This window comes from Mus caroli, unplaced genomic scaffold (assembly GCF_978045245.1).
Source record: "Mus caroli unplaced genomic scaffold, Mus_caroli_1 scaffold_15, whole genome shotgun sequence".
NCBI classification, from domain to species: Eukaryota; Metazoa; Chordata; class Mammalia; order Rodentia; family Muridae; genus Mus; species Mus caroli.
Window position 1 is genome coordinate 97,091,285 of NW_028227270.1, and position 15,882 is coordinate 97,107,166.

Here is a 15,882-nt window from a genome sequence, read left to right on the forward strand (position 1 = left end):
TTAGATATAGAAAATAGGATAAGACCTATTTTTTAAATGCTAAATTAATTACTTAATAACAAATTTTCCTTGAGACTTGCAAGGTACTCTACAGTGCCAGCTTGTGGAGAACATCTTCAGGAATTCACTAATCAACTCTTTTCCCCCTGTGCTTGACGCTAGGCCAACCATTTCAGCAGGCTAAACAAGAACCTTCCCCAGCGAGAGGACCTAGAGGTGGAGCTGGTGGAGGAGAAGCCGGTGAAACGGGCCATCCTCACGGTAGAGGATCTCACAGAGGTGGAGAGGCTGGAAGACCTAGACACTTGTATGGTAAGCCCCTGCGGGTGTCCAGCCCACCCGCAAAGTGCTGTGCGGTTGGTTTTAAAGTCTCATTGTTTGAAAACAGACGTTCCTCAGACCTGGAAAGAGCCATCAGGGACCACAAGCAGGAAGCAGCTTCTTGTTTCCAAAAACACACGTGTTGTGCTGATGTGTAGTTGAGAGGAGGCATGTACCTCCTGGATGGAAACATTCAAGATGACTCAAGTGAGGAATAGCCTTTTCAAGGTTGGATGGCCCCTAGATTTCTAATTTCATGTTGACTTCAATTTCACACAGGCAGTTATACTAGGGAAGGGTCAGGGCTCTAAGTTAGGCATAGACATTATATTAATTTGGATTGAGGGGTTATTTCTCAGATCACAGAACATAACGTGTACCATTGATCTATTTGGAAAAAAAATCCAGTACTTGGTCAACAACTATAAAATTTAGGTTCTGGCAAAAAGAAGAGAATGACTGAAAACTTTAAAAAACAACCTGAATTCATAAGGGTTTGGTTTTTTTGTTTTTGGTGGTGGTGGTTGGTGTTTGCTTTGTTTTGAGGTCAAGTCCTTCTCTATAGCCTAGGTTTACCTAAGACTAAATATATCACTTAAGCTGGGCTTGAAGTCATGTAATCTTCATGCCTCATGCTTGGAATTACAGATGTGGACCACTGTAATGTTCAAGCAAAGAGCGCTCGTTGTTGTTTGGTGGTGGTGGTGGCGGTGGTGGTGGTGGTGGTGGTCTTGTTTTGTTTTGTTTTGTTTTGGAGTCGGGGTGTCACTCACTCAGGCTCCTTTCTATGGAGGATGACTTGGAATTCCGAATCCTCCCGACTCAGCTTCCCAAGCACTGGGAGGACAAGTGTGCTCACCACAGCCTGCCCTGATGCTCCTCAGATGTGGCAGAGCACACCTTGAATCCCAGCACCCTGGAAGGCAGGTGGATCTCCATGAGGTTGAGGCCAGCCTGGGGTACGGATCGAGTTTCAGTACAGCCAGGGATGTTATACAGAGAACCCCTGTCTCAAAAACAACAAAACAAAACAAAAAAACAATAAAAACAACAAGCAGTGTCAGAAGAATGGCTTAGTGATTGGGATTGCTTGCTGCTCTTATAGAGGAATAAAATCAGCACCCAGCTCATAACCACGTAATTCTAGCTCTAAGGAATCTGACACCTTTTTCTGACCTCCTTGGTTATTTACAAGTATGTCCAAGCATGGTGACACACACACACACACACACGAATAAATCTGTAAATAACGTATTTGCTATCCATACCATCTGCAGCTTTTCCCATGGGCTTCTTATGGGTGTTCAGGGTTTGAAGGGTGCAGTTCTTGCGTTACTGATTAATTATCCCTAATTTGTCACCACTTCCAATATAATACCTTTAAAAACTGGCAGAAGCTTGGGGTGGAGGTGAGAAGCCAGTGTCTGTGGCTCAGGCTTGGGCTTAGCTCACTAATTGTCTCCCATTCTCTCGGTTATTTTAATGAGTGTCAGACCCGGTTGAAAATCAAAAGAGACACTCCTGCTGAAGAGCCGTTCATCTCCTGCCGTGATTTGCTTGGAGAAGAATTGGAGCGGGCTTGAATTAACTAGAACACCGCTTTCAAATTCCCTCTCCAACAATAAAGCAGCAATTATTTCCCTCAGTACTTTCCAGCCACATAATTCAATATATCATTTTAAGCTTTTGAATGCAGTCTGAAATTTAGTGGAAATATACTTGACTTGGTCAGGACACTATTTTTTTTTAAACTAGTTTAAAGTAATTGCCTCATTTTCTGATACCAGCAGTTCATGTGTGTGGAAGTTCAGGCTAGAACTTCAGGCCCAGGCTGGACCTTCAACTTTTGTGAGCATGGTGATGACCTTGAACTTAATGTCCCTCCTGTCCCCATGATCTCATTGCTGCAGGCATAAGTCATCATGTGAGCTTTTTGTCAGCACTTTTTCTCTTTCTCCTCATGTGTGCTTGTGCACATGTGGGAACACACATCTCTGTAGGTGTGTGTGCAAATAGAGGCCAGAGGTCAAACTCAAGGATCCAGAACTGTCTACCGTGTATTTTAGAACAATGTCTCCCAGTGGGGCTTGGTGCTTGCTGGTTCCTGTCTCTGTCTCTACTGAGATTACAGCTATACATCACTATGCTTGGCTTTTTAAATGGGTTCTGGAATTTGAACTCAGGTCTCTCTGCTTTGAAGATGACTGAGCCTCCTATGTCTTCAACTCCAGCAGTTATTAGTTAAATGGTTTGTTCACAAGGCTGAACACCACAGGCTGTGGTCAGTGTGTCTCATTAATAATCAGCTGCACTAATGTTAACTTGCACAGAAGTTGGTCCACATCATGATTGTTAAATTCCTCTTTGCAGTTTTATTCTGGATAACACTTTGGAAAGTGAACTGTGATATTGTGTAGCTATGACTCCACCCCCACCCCAGCCCCAGCCACAGGTCTAAGACTGGTTTCTATGAAAACACTCTGGCAAAAGGGGAGGGCTTTAATTTTAGCTCACAATAGAAACACGGTTTTTACTGTGTGTTTTGAGACTGGCTGTCTTGTAGTCCAGACTAGCCTGGAACTCTTGATCCTCTGACTCTAGTTTCTTAATGCTTGGGTTATCACTGAGTACCCACTATACCTAGTGAAGAAAAGATTTTTGTCTTGGTCCTGAATTCAACAATATTTGAATTTGGGAAAGGATAGTCTGTAGATTCTAAGAATAAACTTGGTGTACAGTGAAAGGGCATGCCTATCAAACGAGAGGAAGATGGGAGATCCTTGATGGAGACCTCTTACCTGGGTCATGGGTGAAGGAGAGACTGGAGAGATGGCTGTTGGCCCTCGGTAAACCCAGGATTGCAATATAGTAGCACATGCCTGTAATCCCAACGTTTAGACGGTGAAAGGTAGGTTTGGTGATTCTAGGCTAGCCTGGGCTACATAAGTCCTTGTTTCAGAATAAACAATGAAACGGGTAAAGAGGCAGAAGTACTGTTTGCTGGTCAAGTCTTACATAGTGATGAATTGTCAAACTCTGGTTCCAAAGTAAAGGCTAGACCCATTTCTTTATCCTTGAAATATTTCTTGTGTACCAGATATTCATGGCTTCTCACAGTGGGTAAATGAGACTTCCCACCAGGCTTGCCACACTGAAGGGCACCATCAGAGTGCTAATTTGGGTAGATCCAGGAGCTGACACAAAAGTAACTTCAACTCCTGGATTTGCTTAGACATTGGAAGGTGGGAGTGTACCACTAACATGAGGTCACAGAGAAAGGCTTTCTTTCTGGGGGCCATGCATTTCCTTTGCACTATAAGGTCTATGAGAAGAATTTATGATCAAGCAGAGAAAGGTGTGAACATGGCTGAGTCAGGAGGATCAAGGCCCACCCGGAAGACAGAGTAAGTTCAAGGCTGAGACAACTTAATGAGACCCAGTCTTTAAAAGAAAACTCAGAAGCAGGCTGGGGGTGCCATTGAGTGGTAGTGTGTGTACCTATCATGTGCAAAGTTCAAGTGCAGTCCCCAGTGCCCCACACATGGTGTGGACCATGAGGTGTAAACAGGCTGGCTATAGTGACTTGTGGAAGAGTTACTGTGAATTTGAGTTGTAGCCTGTGCTACATAGTAGCGACTGAGACCTATCTTGAAAAGCATTTTTTTAAAGAAGTATGAACATAGTGTGGGATTCCATCAAGTATCTGTTTCAGCTGTGCATACGTGTGCGTATTCGAGCTTGTCATGTACCTTACCTGCTAGGTTTCAGCCTTCCTTACCTAGGAGGCACGAGGAGCTGAGGAGATGGCTGAGAGAGTAAGGTGATTGTTGAACAACCATAGGACCTGAGTCAGATACCCATCTCAAAAAGCTGGCCATGGCAGTGCACATCTGCAAGCCCACCACTGGAAACAAAAGCATCCCTGGCCTTGCTGGTGAGCCAATCAAGCTGAAATGTTGAGCTTTAGGCTCAGGGAGAGACTCTCTCCAAACATGTTGTGGAAAGTGATCTCTAGGAAGACATTTGACATTGACCTCTGGCCTCTACACACATAGGAGCCTGGATACATAGACCACACACTAAAAAGTAATCTCTTAAACAGACTCGGGCAACCCCAGGCATTGAGTGCCAGCAGTGTACTCTGTACCTTATGCATAGCTGTGGGCTTGCTGGAACCTGCTGTCAGTATTACCAGTTTAAAAGCTGAGAGCAGAAGGAATGTGCTTAACCATAAAAAGCAGGAGCCTTAAGTAGTATCACTTGTGGTATTCAGCCGTAATTCTGACCTCATTTTTTCCTTCATCTCCGTTTATCATTTAAAAAAAAATCTTATATGTGGCCATGCTCATTGTTGGACTGAAGTGATTCTTCACTAATAGGTCAGATACAGTTGGATAGTGTGTTCTAAGAGAAGAGTGCTAGTTGCTATGGAAACAGAGAAGGCTACTCGGGGAGGGATGTTGTCAAGGAGGGCTTCCTGGAGGAAGGTTCTAAGCATCATACTAGGTACACAGCTACTGATGGTACACTGGCATTTGGAAAAGCAGTTGCTGGGGGAAGAGGATGAGTAAGTAAACCCAGGAGAGAGCCTCAGGAGCTGAGCAGAGGGAGACAGAGTGTTGGTCACTATAGTGTAACAAGACTAAAGAGAAAGAGGCTTGCTGAGGCTGGAGGGAAAGCAGAAGCCATATTTTCATCACGCATGGCCTTGTACTACAGTATGAGGGGGACTGGGCTGGAAGAGACAGTTTAGGAAGAATCAGATGTTACTGATGTTCACCGAGATGCTGACAAGGCCCTAGTGAGCTGTTGGTTTGTGGGAAATTAACGACTGGGCTCTGGGCTCAGTGGTCACCACACCCATATAATTCATGCTACAGATATGCGTCCCAGACCAGCTTTGCTCTCTATATACTTTGAGACAGGCTCTCGTCTGGCCACCATGCTCAGCCTTTAAAGATTCTCTTTGGTGGCTGTAACAAAGCTCTTCATTATGTGCTTTGTGGCCTCACCCAAAGAGCTAAAGGAGCCGATGCCCCATGAGCGGTTACTTGATATGGAAATCCTAAGTTTCAGAGATTCAATAAAGGACTTTTCTGGGAACAAAAGAAACTGCATCCGTGTGCACCAAGCCGCTCATGTTTTGCTATAAACCAATGCCCTTGGAAATATATGGGAAGTATGTCCATAGGACATCTACCCAACTTTTCACTGTAGCTTGGCTATAAATCTTGAGTTCATTTTAAACAAGTTCAAATCCAGAGGAAAAATAGTGTACAATATCGCTGTGTTCTTGACATTCTCTCATTGGCTAAATACATTCTGTCAAAGTATTTCCTAAGCCAGGCATGGGGGTGTAGACCTGAAATCCCATGATTTAGGGGGTGGAGCAGGAGGCTCAGAAGTTCTGAGTCATATTTGGCTACATAGCAAGTTCCGAGGCTAACCTGTGGCTCAGGAGAAACTTGATCACATTTTTTTCACCAGGAAAAAAAAAGAAAAGAGAAGAAAGGAAAAGAAAAGAGAAGAAAAGAGTGCTCTAAAATGATGAAAACAGCAGACCAGTAATCACTGCATTTGGTGGGCTGACACAGGCTGACTGATGAAATTCTGAATTTAATACTTTCTTTTAAAGCTAGCCTAGGCTACGTGGTGCATTCTAGATATACCTGCAATATAGAGTGAGACCCTGTATCAAACCAAAATAAAGATGAGTACATCAAGTAATGAATCTCTAATTTTCAGAGCCTCTCTTGGCAATCTAACCAGAAGGGAAGGGAAGTAAAAGGAGTCAATATGAATGTGATGAGAACAAGGGAGATGGCCCAGCAAGCACAAAGACCTGAGTTCGAGCCCCAGCATCACATAAAAGTCCACATATGGTTACAGTGCACGTAGAATACCATTGCTGGAGAGTCAGTGACAGGCTGATCCCTGGGGCTTGCCAGCCAACCTGATAGCCAGATTAGTGAGCTCCAGATCCAGTGACAGACCCTGTCTTTAAAAAAAAAAAAAAAGAAAGAAAAGTTTTTAAGAGAGATAGAAAACTATTAAAGAAGACATCCAGTATTTACCTTTGGCCTGCACGCGCACACACACACACATAATCACATATGCCACATACACACATCATATACATATACCACAGACACAAAGAGCAAAGCATAGCAAATATTCTGGCTTCTAGAACAGACCAGGTTTTTCCAAGTTTAGGTGGTAAGGCATGTTTGCCCAAAGCACTGTATGAAGATAGAGTTAGAATGAAGAAAATTGAGGTCTTGACCTCAGAAAAACTTGAGACCCATGGGATTTGAGCCTTCTGGTAAGACTAGTTGGTGCCTATAGAATCCCCCAGAATCTCCACTCACCAAGCCTGAGGTTCCCCTGCTTGGTACCACTTCAGTTTGACTATTCTACACACACACACATACACACACACACACGTGCGCTCTCTCTCTCTCCTCTCTCTCTCTCCTCTCTCTCCTCTCTCTCCTGTCTCTCCTGTCTCTCCTCTCTCTCCTGTCTCTCCTCTCTCTCCCGTCTCTCCCCTGTCTCTCCCCCCTCTCCCCTCTCCCCCCTCCCCTCTCCTCTCTCCCCCTCCCCCCTCTCCCCTCTCCCCCTCTCCCCTCTCCCCTCTCCCCTCTCCTCTCCTCTCTCCCCTCCCTGCACATCTACAGGGAATAGTCAAGGGAAGTCAGTTCTCTCATTCTACCTCATTAGCTCTGGGGATGGAGCTTGGGTCATCAGGGTTGGTGGCAAAGCCTTTATAAGCCTGCTGTGCCATCTTACCACCCACATTACTTTCTTAAGGAGTAAACTATCGCCTATGATGTCACCAAAACTTGGAGTCTATTCTGGAGACGAGTATTCCCCTAACCTCCTTGCCTATTATGGTAAATGGATTTTTCTAAATTAAGTAGCTTTAACATATACTCCAGAGGTGTGAAACTCGGTAGGGTTTTCCTCGTTCTTTCACAGTAATGAGAACAGATGCTAGCAGAGCTTCCATGAAGCTGCAGCAGCACCATCTTACTGAAAGCAAGGTTCTTAGAGATTCCTCTGCTCTCTTTCACTGTAGGAACTAGGAGCAGAGGACCCATTGCTATTAGTGCATATCACATCCCCATATCCAGCTGTATTGCCACGTGCTAAAAGATACTTGCTTTAAGGAAGTGAGGTAGGTACATGCCTATAATTACAGCACTCTGTACAGAGAAGCAGGTACATCCAAGTTCAAGGCCAACCTCAGCTATGGAGAAAGTTTAAGACCAGACTAGGCTACAGTGAAAACCCATCTTAGAAAACAACAACAACAACAAACAATAACAAAAATACATAGTTTCTTGAAGTCAGTACCAGATAATTTCTTTCTTTCTTCTGATATCAAGGAAAATATTCATTTGTAAAGAGAGTACTTAAATATAAAATTTTGCTTTGGGTTCATTTATCCGATTAAAGTGGATTAAAAAGTGAAATGTTTCCTGTTCCCTGGAGAAAGTGGCATTATAGGCAGGTAAAGGCTTAATTTTTATTTCATCAAAAAATATTTATAGATCTGAAAAAATAAGGAAATGAGCCATTTCAACTTCAGGACCGCACTCCATTGTGCTACTATGACAGCTCTGGCCAGTACTGTCCTCAGAGTATGTGTCTGGGCATCACAGTACCAGCTCATGTTGTAGGTGACATGGTGGAGAGCTAATGAGGGCAGTATGGGAGCTGATTTAATGTAGTGTCAGGGAGAAACATGGTGCATCCTCCATCTCCTACCCTTCCTCCCTCTGTCCCCTGATTTGCTGCAGCCTTCTCAGCGTCTTCCTTGGGTTTAAGGGAAGAACTTCATATAGCCAGCAGTTAACAAAGAGCTGCATCTGTTTTTCTCAGCTGATTTACACTACCTCAGACATTTGAAAATAGGCATGCATTAAAAATACCTTTCTAAGTACAAAGGTGGCAGCACTAGGCTAGACATTTAAGGCTATAAAATCAATTAAGAACAGATTCAGCTTCCCTTTGAGCATTGACTCAGCAGATAATCTAGTTGGGAATACTTAAGTTTTCTCATGTAGTTCATTAAACAAGGATTACCTATATCCATTTTCAAAGTGCACAGAGAAGTACAAGGTCAGCCAAGGATGCCTTAAATCAAAGAGCGAGGATTGGTATTATATCCAAAGAGACCATCTCAAAGGACATGCAGGGTAGATTGAATGGACCCCAGTGGGACACTGAATGCCAGGAAGAATAGCAACTGCAAAGTCTTATTATACACTGAATTAATTTTTAAAAAACCCACATTTGTAGTAATGCTTCAAAAAAAGATATCAAAAAAGGAGGGGTCACAGGGGCTTATAAAAGACGGGCGGCTAGTAGATATAGGAAGCAGAAAGCAGTAAAAAAAAAAATCTATCTTTACAGCTCTCATTGTACTCACTAATCCAGGCAAAAATTGCTCGTAGTTGCTTAAAAATAGGCTCTCTGCACGGACTGAAAGTAGCACTTCCCTGAGTGGCTGTTAATGACAGAGAGGAGTGGCACTTGACAGTGAAGCACCTTGGCAGTCCCCACTCCAATCAAGACACCAAGCAGCATCCTCAACAATAGTGTGCCCACATGACTCAGGATGCCTGTTGTGACTGACCCAGCAGGTCACAGTACCCACTGTGTGGCACTCCTGCCTAAAGATATTCACGTGCATCTCATCATGATGAAATGAAAGGACAGGAGATGAGGCGAGCATATGCAGCAGCCTTCAAGGCAGTCAGTATTATGAAGAAGAAAGGTTGCACTGGGGTAGGGGAAAGAGGTAGGTGGGTTCTGAGTTAGATATGAGGTGCAATTCTTCTCTGGGTCCTGGACCTAAAGAGGAGGGGCTGTTATATGTTTGAGGATAATTGAGGGAGTCTGACACTGGCAGATGCCAGCACATATAATGCAGAGGCAGGAAGACCAGGAGTTCAGCATCATCCTTAGCTACACTGGGAGTTTGAGGCCAGCCTTGGCTACATGTGACCCTGTCTCAAAGAAAACAAAAAATAGCACTATAGTGTGCAGTTGTGAACACAGTCAACATAGACTATAGTATATGAGTTACGTACCATACAATGGCTTTTAATTTCTTTTGATTCGACAATCATGCGTAGTTTCAGAGGAACAGGTCATTCCTGGGATGATCACATAGAGGTACATAAGGAAGAAATATAAACGTATATTAACCTTTAAATGATTCTACCATGACAAGATGGATCAGCAGGTGAAGGTGCTTACTGCCAAGCTTGACAATCTGAGATCCATCACCATGCCCACATGGAAGAAGGAGAGAATTGACTCCTGCAGGTTGATATTTGACCTCCACACATGTGCCGTGGCATGTATGCATGCAGTAGAGCACATGAGCATATGCATGCACATACACACAAAACAACAACAACAAATAAATGCAATAGATAGTTCCAACAAAATCTATACGTGTAAAGGGGGGAGGGACAGATAAAAGGTATAAGAATATGTCCTATGGAGGTGTGCTGAGACAGCCCTTCTCCCTGAGGGACCAGCCACATGATGCTATAGCATAGAATAGAGTTTATTTAGGGCTTGGGAGGGGAGTTAAGAGGGTAGTAGAGGCAGAGAAAGGCAGAGAGAGGGAAAGAGTAGAGAAGTAGAGGCTGACCATGACCACATGGAGAGAGGGGGGAAGGGAATGGGGGAAGAGGGGGAACAAGGAGGCAAGAAAGCAAGAGTTCGAGAGAGAGGAAGAGGCAAGCAGCCCCTTTTATAGGGGGCCAGGCCTACCTGGCTGTTGCCAGGTGGAGTCCAGACAGATTACCAACAGAAGGAAGTCAAGTACCCTGGAGTGCCAGCATATGGCCTGCTGAGCATGAGAGAAGAGCCTTGTACTGATTACCCCTCTTTTTATAAGATTGAAAGTACTTAAGTAGTTGAAGGGGAAAGTAGATATATACATTTGAAGAGTTTAATGTCCATTATGAACCATGTGAGTCTGTGCAGAAGACTTAATTATACAAGTGTGAGACAAAAACATAGTGTTGGAGTTAAGTGAACGTAACTAACTTAAAAGTTCGTTCACTTTTTTTTTTCTTTTGTTTTGGGTTTTGTGTCCTGTTGTCTCTTCCTCAGTGCTGGACAGTGCTGGAGTCTGAGCCTTGCACATGCTAGGCAAGTGCTCACCCACTGAGCCGTGACTCAGTCCTGAAAGAATTCTTCTTCACAGTAGATTGAGTCCTCGCTATCCTGCCTGTGTGCAGAATGCTCCTCTTGGTACCAGTGCCTGTAGTACTAACAGTTGTGTTGGGTTGAAATAATGATTCGACTCAACTCATTCATTTACTAGAATTCTTCAAGGTTACCCTTTCCACCTAAAGATGTTCATTTTGTTTTCCAATGGATGCCTGGGAAGTGGGGTGGGAAGGAGGTGCCCACAGAAAGCTCTTGAGCTCATCTCTAGGTATCCTCCTGTTTTAGCCGAATTTGTATGATTTTTTTTAATGTGCTTTTAGCGCAAAGCTTATATTTCAAAAGGCACCCTGCTATATCTTTACACCTTCCATCTGGGTGTGTCCCAGCACTCTGGAGGCAGAGCCTGGCAGGACTTTTGTGAATTTGAGGCCAACCTAGTGTGCCTACCAAGTTCAAGAGCAGCCACGGCTGCATATACCCTGTCTAGCAAAAAGTAGCAACAAAATCCCAAGGGTTTGTAATAACAGATGCTATAATAAATGTGTTGGCCATTAACTTATAAAAAGTGCTTACCTCCAGCCAGACACCTCCAGCTTACACTCTAACCTCATTTATAAAGTTATCGTAAGGGTAAATCATCTTCTTGTAGTTGGAATGTGTGAGCCTGGGGCAGCCCTTTGCTGTCTGGGGTCCCACTGCAGGCTGCTGCACTTGAAGTCTGTCACCTGTTGTTCAGAGAGTTTTCCCTTCATCTTACCTGGACGGGGCCAGTCCGTGAAGTCAAATTTGCTGTCTTACTAAGGAAGTGCTAAATGTCTGACAAAAGATTGTTAAGTAGGATAAACACTAACACCAGTGAAGATGATATTTATTAAGTTCTTGGGTTCTAGAGAATACTGTACCCTACGTGTTGGAAGGCAACTTCTCTGGAATTTTTTCAATTAATAGTAGTATTTTTAAAAAGTACTTATTCATGTAAAACAACCCTGAGTCATTTTAAGAAGTTTATAGATTTCTTCCTGCCTATTACAGTACATCACTTTTTAAACCCTCAAACTCTTTTGATCTACTGGGTCACTTTATCATTAATACCCAGCAGAAGGTGGTCCTACAGGTAGTATCTGGAGCCTTCTGTTGAGCTCCTATGGAGTAACTCCATGTGTCCTTTCCATAGATGAGACTTGATTCTGAACAAACATTCTGAGGTGTTGCTAAGCCGTTTGTCTTTCTATTGCTGTGGTACAATACCATGACCAAAAGCAACTTGGGGGCAAGGAAAGGGTTTATTTCAGCTTACAGGTCTCAGGTCACACTCCATCACTGGCTGAGGAAACTGGTCAGGAACTAAAGCAAAGCCATGAGGGAGTGCTGCTTAACTGGTTTGTTCTTCATGGCTTGTTCGGCTCACTTGTTTCTATACCCCAGGCCACTTGCCTAGTAGTGCCATCACCTGCAATGTGCTGGGTCCTTCTATATCAGCCTTCATTAAAAACATGCCCCACAGGCTTGCCTATAGTTGTGGTTCCCTCTTCTAAGATAATTCTAGTTTGGGAGTGGGAGCAAGCAGGACCATTATTAAAAATATTCTTCAGTGCCAAATGCTCATATTCCCAGCTCCCACGAGCCAGCTGGTGGCAGGCCAGCATCTTTTATCTAAAGGTATGCACTGGAACACAAACTCAGTGGGGAGCTTATTTAATTTACCACCATTCTGTCCCTTCTCCAAGAGGAACCAGCAAGCAGTAGGTATTCTGTAATCTTAAATAAGCTTAAGCATTGCAGATAGCATAGTGGCCACCTTCAGCCACTGTGACCAGCTATCTTTCTTTCCTTCTTCTTCCCATGGGCACCATCACAGTGTGAAGGGACAGTTGTTTTCCATGTTTATGCATACATCTGTTCATGAGCAGCTAGCTGATGGTGTGGACATAGAATGGACATAGCTGGCACATCAATGTGTATCTTCCTGGAACTCTGTGGTAAACATTGTTTGCCAATTTCATCATGCCGCTCGCTTTATGTGGTTTTCTATTTTTAGCTGCCATTCCTCATTGCATCTACGAACCAGTGTTTCCTGTCTGTTTCATTTATTCATTCCCCAACAGTGGGTTTTTTAGATCATTCCAGATATTTCTCGGTGAAAAACAGAACAAAGCAAAACAAAACTACTTTTCACTTAATCTCTCCCAACCCTAGTCTTCCCTTTGGAAAGCAAAGGAGGAAACGGTTATATTCACATATAGGACCATCCACTGAAGCCAGTGAGGTCAGCTTGGTGCAGCATGGCCGGTGGGTGCTGTAGTAAACATTTCATAATCTGTATCTTATTTAATCCTCACAATCATTATTTTAAACTGGAAAACCAGCCTGATTCCTCAGATTCCATAACTAAGCCAATGGGAGATCCAGAGTTTGAGCCCATTTCTGGGATGCCTCTTTCTGCTTGTAACTCCTTCCTGTCTTAGTGTAGAGATGGTAACATCAGGGCAGCCTAAATGAGTTTCAAAGACATAGAGATATAAGAGTGAGTGGTCTTCACCTTGTCTAGATGTTGAGTTGTTGGTTGCCAGGGTTCTCTTCTTCATGCAGACTGTCACTTTAGGAAATGAACCAATGAAAGGACTATTCAATGTTACTTGTTATAATCACTGAGTGTGTAGCTGGGGCAGAGGACTTGTCTTGATGAATTAACCTTTCAGAAAGGGAAAGCCCAAGATGATCTCTGAGACTCACTCCTTATACCAAGAGCTATAATCCCACTTCTGTGGATGCTCCGGGGGCTTATGTGTTAACACAGGCATGGCAATTGAAGATTTGAAAGTATATTTTTTATTCTTCCTCCTTTCACTTAGCAAAGATTTTGTGTGTGTGTCTGTGCTCACTTGATAGGTCATAAAATAAACCATGTTTGAAGAAAAATGCTTAGTGAGTATAAAATTAGAATTCTGAGGGTGAGGCTTTCCCCCAGCCTTGCCAGCGAAAGCCTTTGTGTGTGTGTGTGTGTGTGTGTGTGTGTGTGTGTGTGTGTGTGTGTGTGCTGGCAGGGGTGGTCATGAGGAATGGCTGTTCCTTCCAGCCTCCCTTTCCTCTGCAGTGATGCACGCTGTTTACACAAGCAGCCTGAGGAGCTCTGTAGTTTCATTTCATTTTATGTTGAACATAAAATACAGAACTAAGAAAAAGGAAGCCTCAGAGAGGCAGAGCAGGGAGCCTTCCACACAGCATGCCTTCTGGAAACCTCGGAAGGATCCTCTGTCACCTCATGCTATTTTCAAACACTTTGATGACTCAAGTACAACTTTTAAAATCAATTAAAAGTAATGAGATATGTTAAAAGCTGTCAATGGTGACCAGTGAACGTAGAGTTAATGGATGTAAAATGGTAATTCCCACCAGAAAATATTTAGCTGCACTTTGACTGGTCGACTGTGTAAGATTCCAGCATCAGATCTGTAAGCAGCTTTGATAACTGAGGGAGTGAGAGAATTACAAGTGTTTATCTCCCGAAAGGCAGCAAGAGCAAAGAGGGGTATAAATGGGCTTTTAGGAGACATCTGTGTTTATCCAAAGATACCCAGTCCTCACAGTTGCAGGGGCGAGGAGAGACCTGTGTGGGGGGTTTCTAACAGCTGTCCAATAGTCTGCCCACGGAGTGCCCTGGCAGGTGCCCACGGAGCGCCCTGGCAGGTGATGACGTCACTGTGCATTGGAGGCATACTTAGAAAAAGAGCTCAAATCTGTATGGAAGAACATTGCAGTTCTCAAGCTGTAACTGTGCTATTGCTTATTAGAAGCTAGACTGGATGCTTTGTGCAGCTAACTTGGCACCACTCTCACCCTGTCCCTTTGCTGCGATGGCTTTCTATGTATTTTAGCTTTTTCTACTTTGTTTGTAAATGCTCTCCCTCCCTCCCTTTCCCTTGTGATGCTGTTGCTTTGTCTCTCTTCCATTCATATTTTTTTTCCTTTCCTTTTGCTGCATGGAGACTCTCTGCTGTACAAGTGTAAGTATCCTGCAGTGGCACTGCAGTCCCCGCCTCTGCTGGTTGGCATTGTCATGCTCCATTTGCTTCTGCACGGCCTGGCTGTTCTCCCGGGAGATGTTGTCATCCCATGAGCAGATCCTGAATGAAATAGGCAACAATTTAGATACAGGATTGGGGTTGACCAGATGGTTCAGTCTTAAATAAACCAAGGGGTGAATTGAAAATCTCCCCAGCTGGATGCCTGAGAGTAAGAGAACTTGGATGAGGAGGGTGCCGCATTTTGGGGGGAGGGAGGCAGTTCTTAAGACTCAAGGGCAAAATGCCCAAGTATTTGTCATTCTTGTCATATCGCTTGTTGCAGGCCCAGGACGATAGAAAATTGGCATTGTGATTCGTTCCTCATGTTGGACTTTCCTGATCTGCTTCTCAACTGGAATTGATTTAGTGAGGGGAGGAGGGTCCTTTTGCCTTAGAGGAAGAAGAAAATAATTTTGGTTTTTGAACTTGAAATTAGAGCATTATAGACTAATTTTTTGTGCAAATTTGGCGCAAAAAAAAAGCGTTTTTAATAAGGAAACTGTCTTATCCTATCTTCATGGTGATTCAAGCAATTTTATTCTCATTTTTAAAAACTCGCATGCTTAGGGATCTCCTGTTAGCAGTGGGTCTGAGAGGGGAAATGGCTGTGAACCAAGATCTAGCATTACTTTGTAAATTGCGGTTACAGAATTTACAGTGGACAAATCTTTGTTGAGCTGCAAGCAGAATAATTTTACACTCATTATAAAAATTCGATCCAATGAGTAAGATTTCCAAGTAACGTTGATAACCATGCTGCTTTTGGTCTCTTCAGAAACAGCCCTGGAGTGCTGTTCACACTTATAGCACAGGACAGGTTTATTGGCACTTTATGGTGTCAAGATGGGAGAGTCTATATTTAGGGTTTCCTTCTAAAATTGCATTTTAAAATGAAGATTTAACATATTTTTCCTTTTCTTACTCATAAGATGCATTTTTAAAAGTTGGCTGTCTTGCCTTAAAGCTAGCCCTGCTCCTTCTGCTTCGGCTGCCCGTGCCCTTCATCTGATGAGCAGTTTATGATTTCCTTGACTCTGAAAGTTGCTTAGCCATTGACAAGTGCTCAAAGATAGCAGATGAGAACTATCCACTATTTGAAGCAATTAACCCTTTTATTTTGGTACAAAAGGAGAAGAGCACTCAGAGTTCTGAGAGGGGCCACTGCAGTCAGTCCTCCTGGGATACAGTTTATCAGCCTAATGGACAGGAGGAGGAGGAGCAGTGGAAACAAATAAATGGATGGCTAGAGAAGCAATTGAGACTGGGCAAGTCTGTATTTATGGAAAAAAAATAAGAAAGA

The 15,882-nt window shown here is 43.5% G+C and overlaps 1 protein-coding gene across 10 annotated transcripts in view; it reads left to right on the forward strand.

Moving 5' to 3' along the window:
- Carmil1 (capping protein regulator and myosin 1 linker 1) overlaps positions 1–15,882 on the forward strand; it is a 270,478-nt gene that overhangs the window by 224,268 nt on the left and 30,328 nt on the right. For 6 of the 10 annotated variants that reach the window (XM_085831210.1, XM_085831212.1, XM_085831218.1 and 3 more), the window contains exons 29-30: positions 163–312; positions 14,505–14,522. In XM_085831210.1, the coding sequence (XP_085687336.1) occupies positions 163–312; positions 14,505–14,522 (168 nt within the window). The remainder of the gene's footprint in view (positions 1–162; positions 313–14,504; positions 14,523–15,882) is intronic. The other 4 variants (XM_021180627.3, XM_085831213.1, XM_085831217.1 and 1 more) reach the window with 1 other exon arrangement.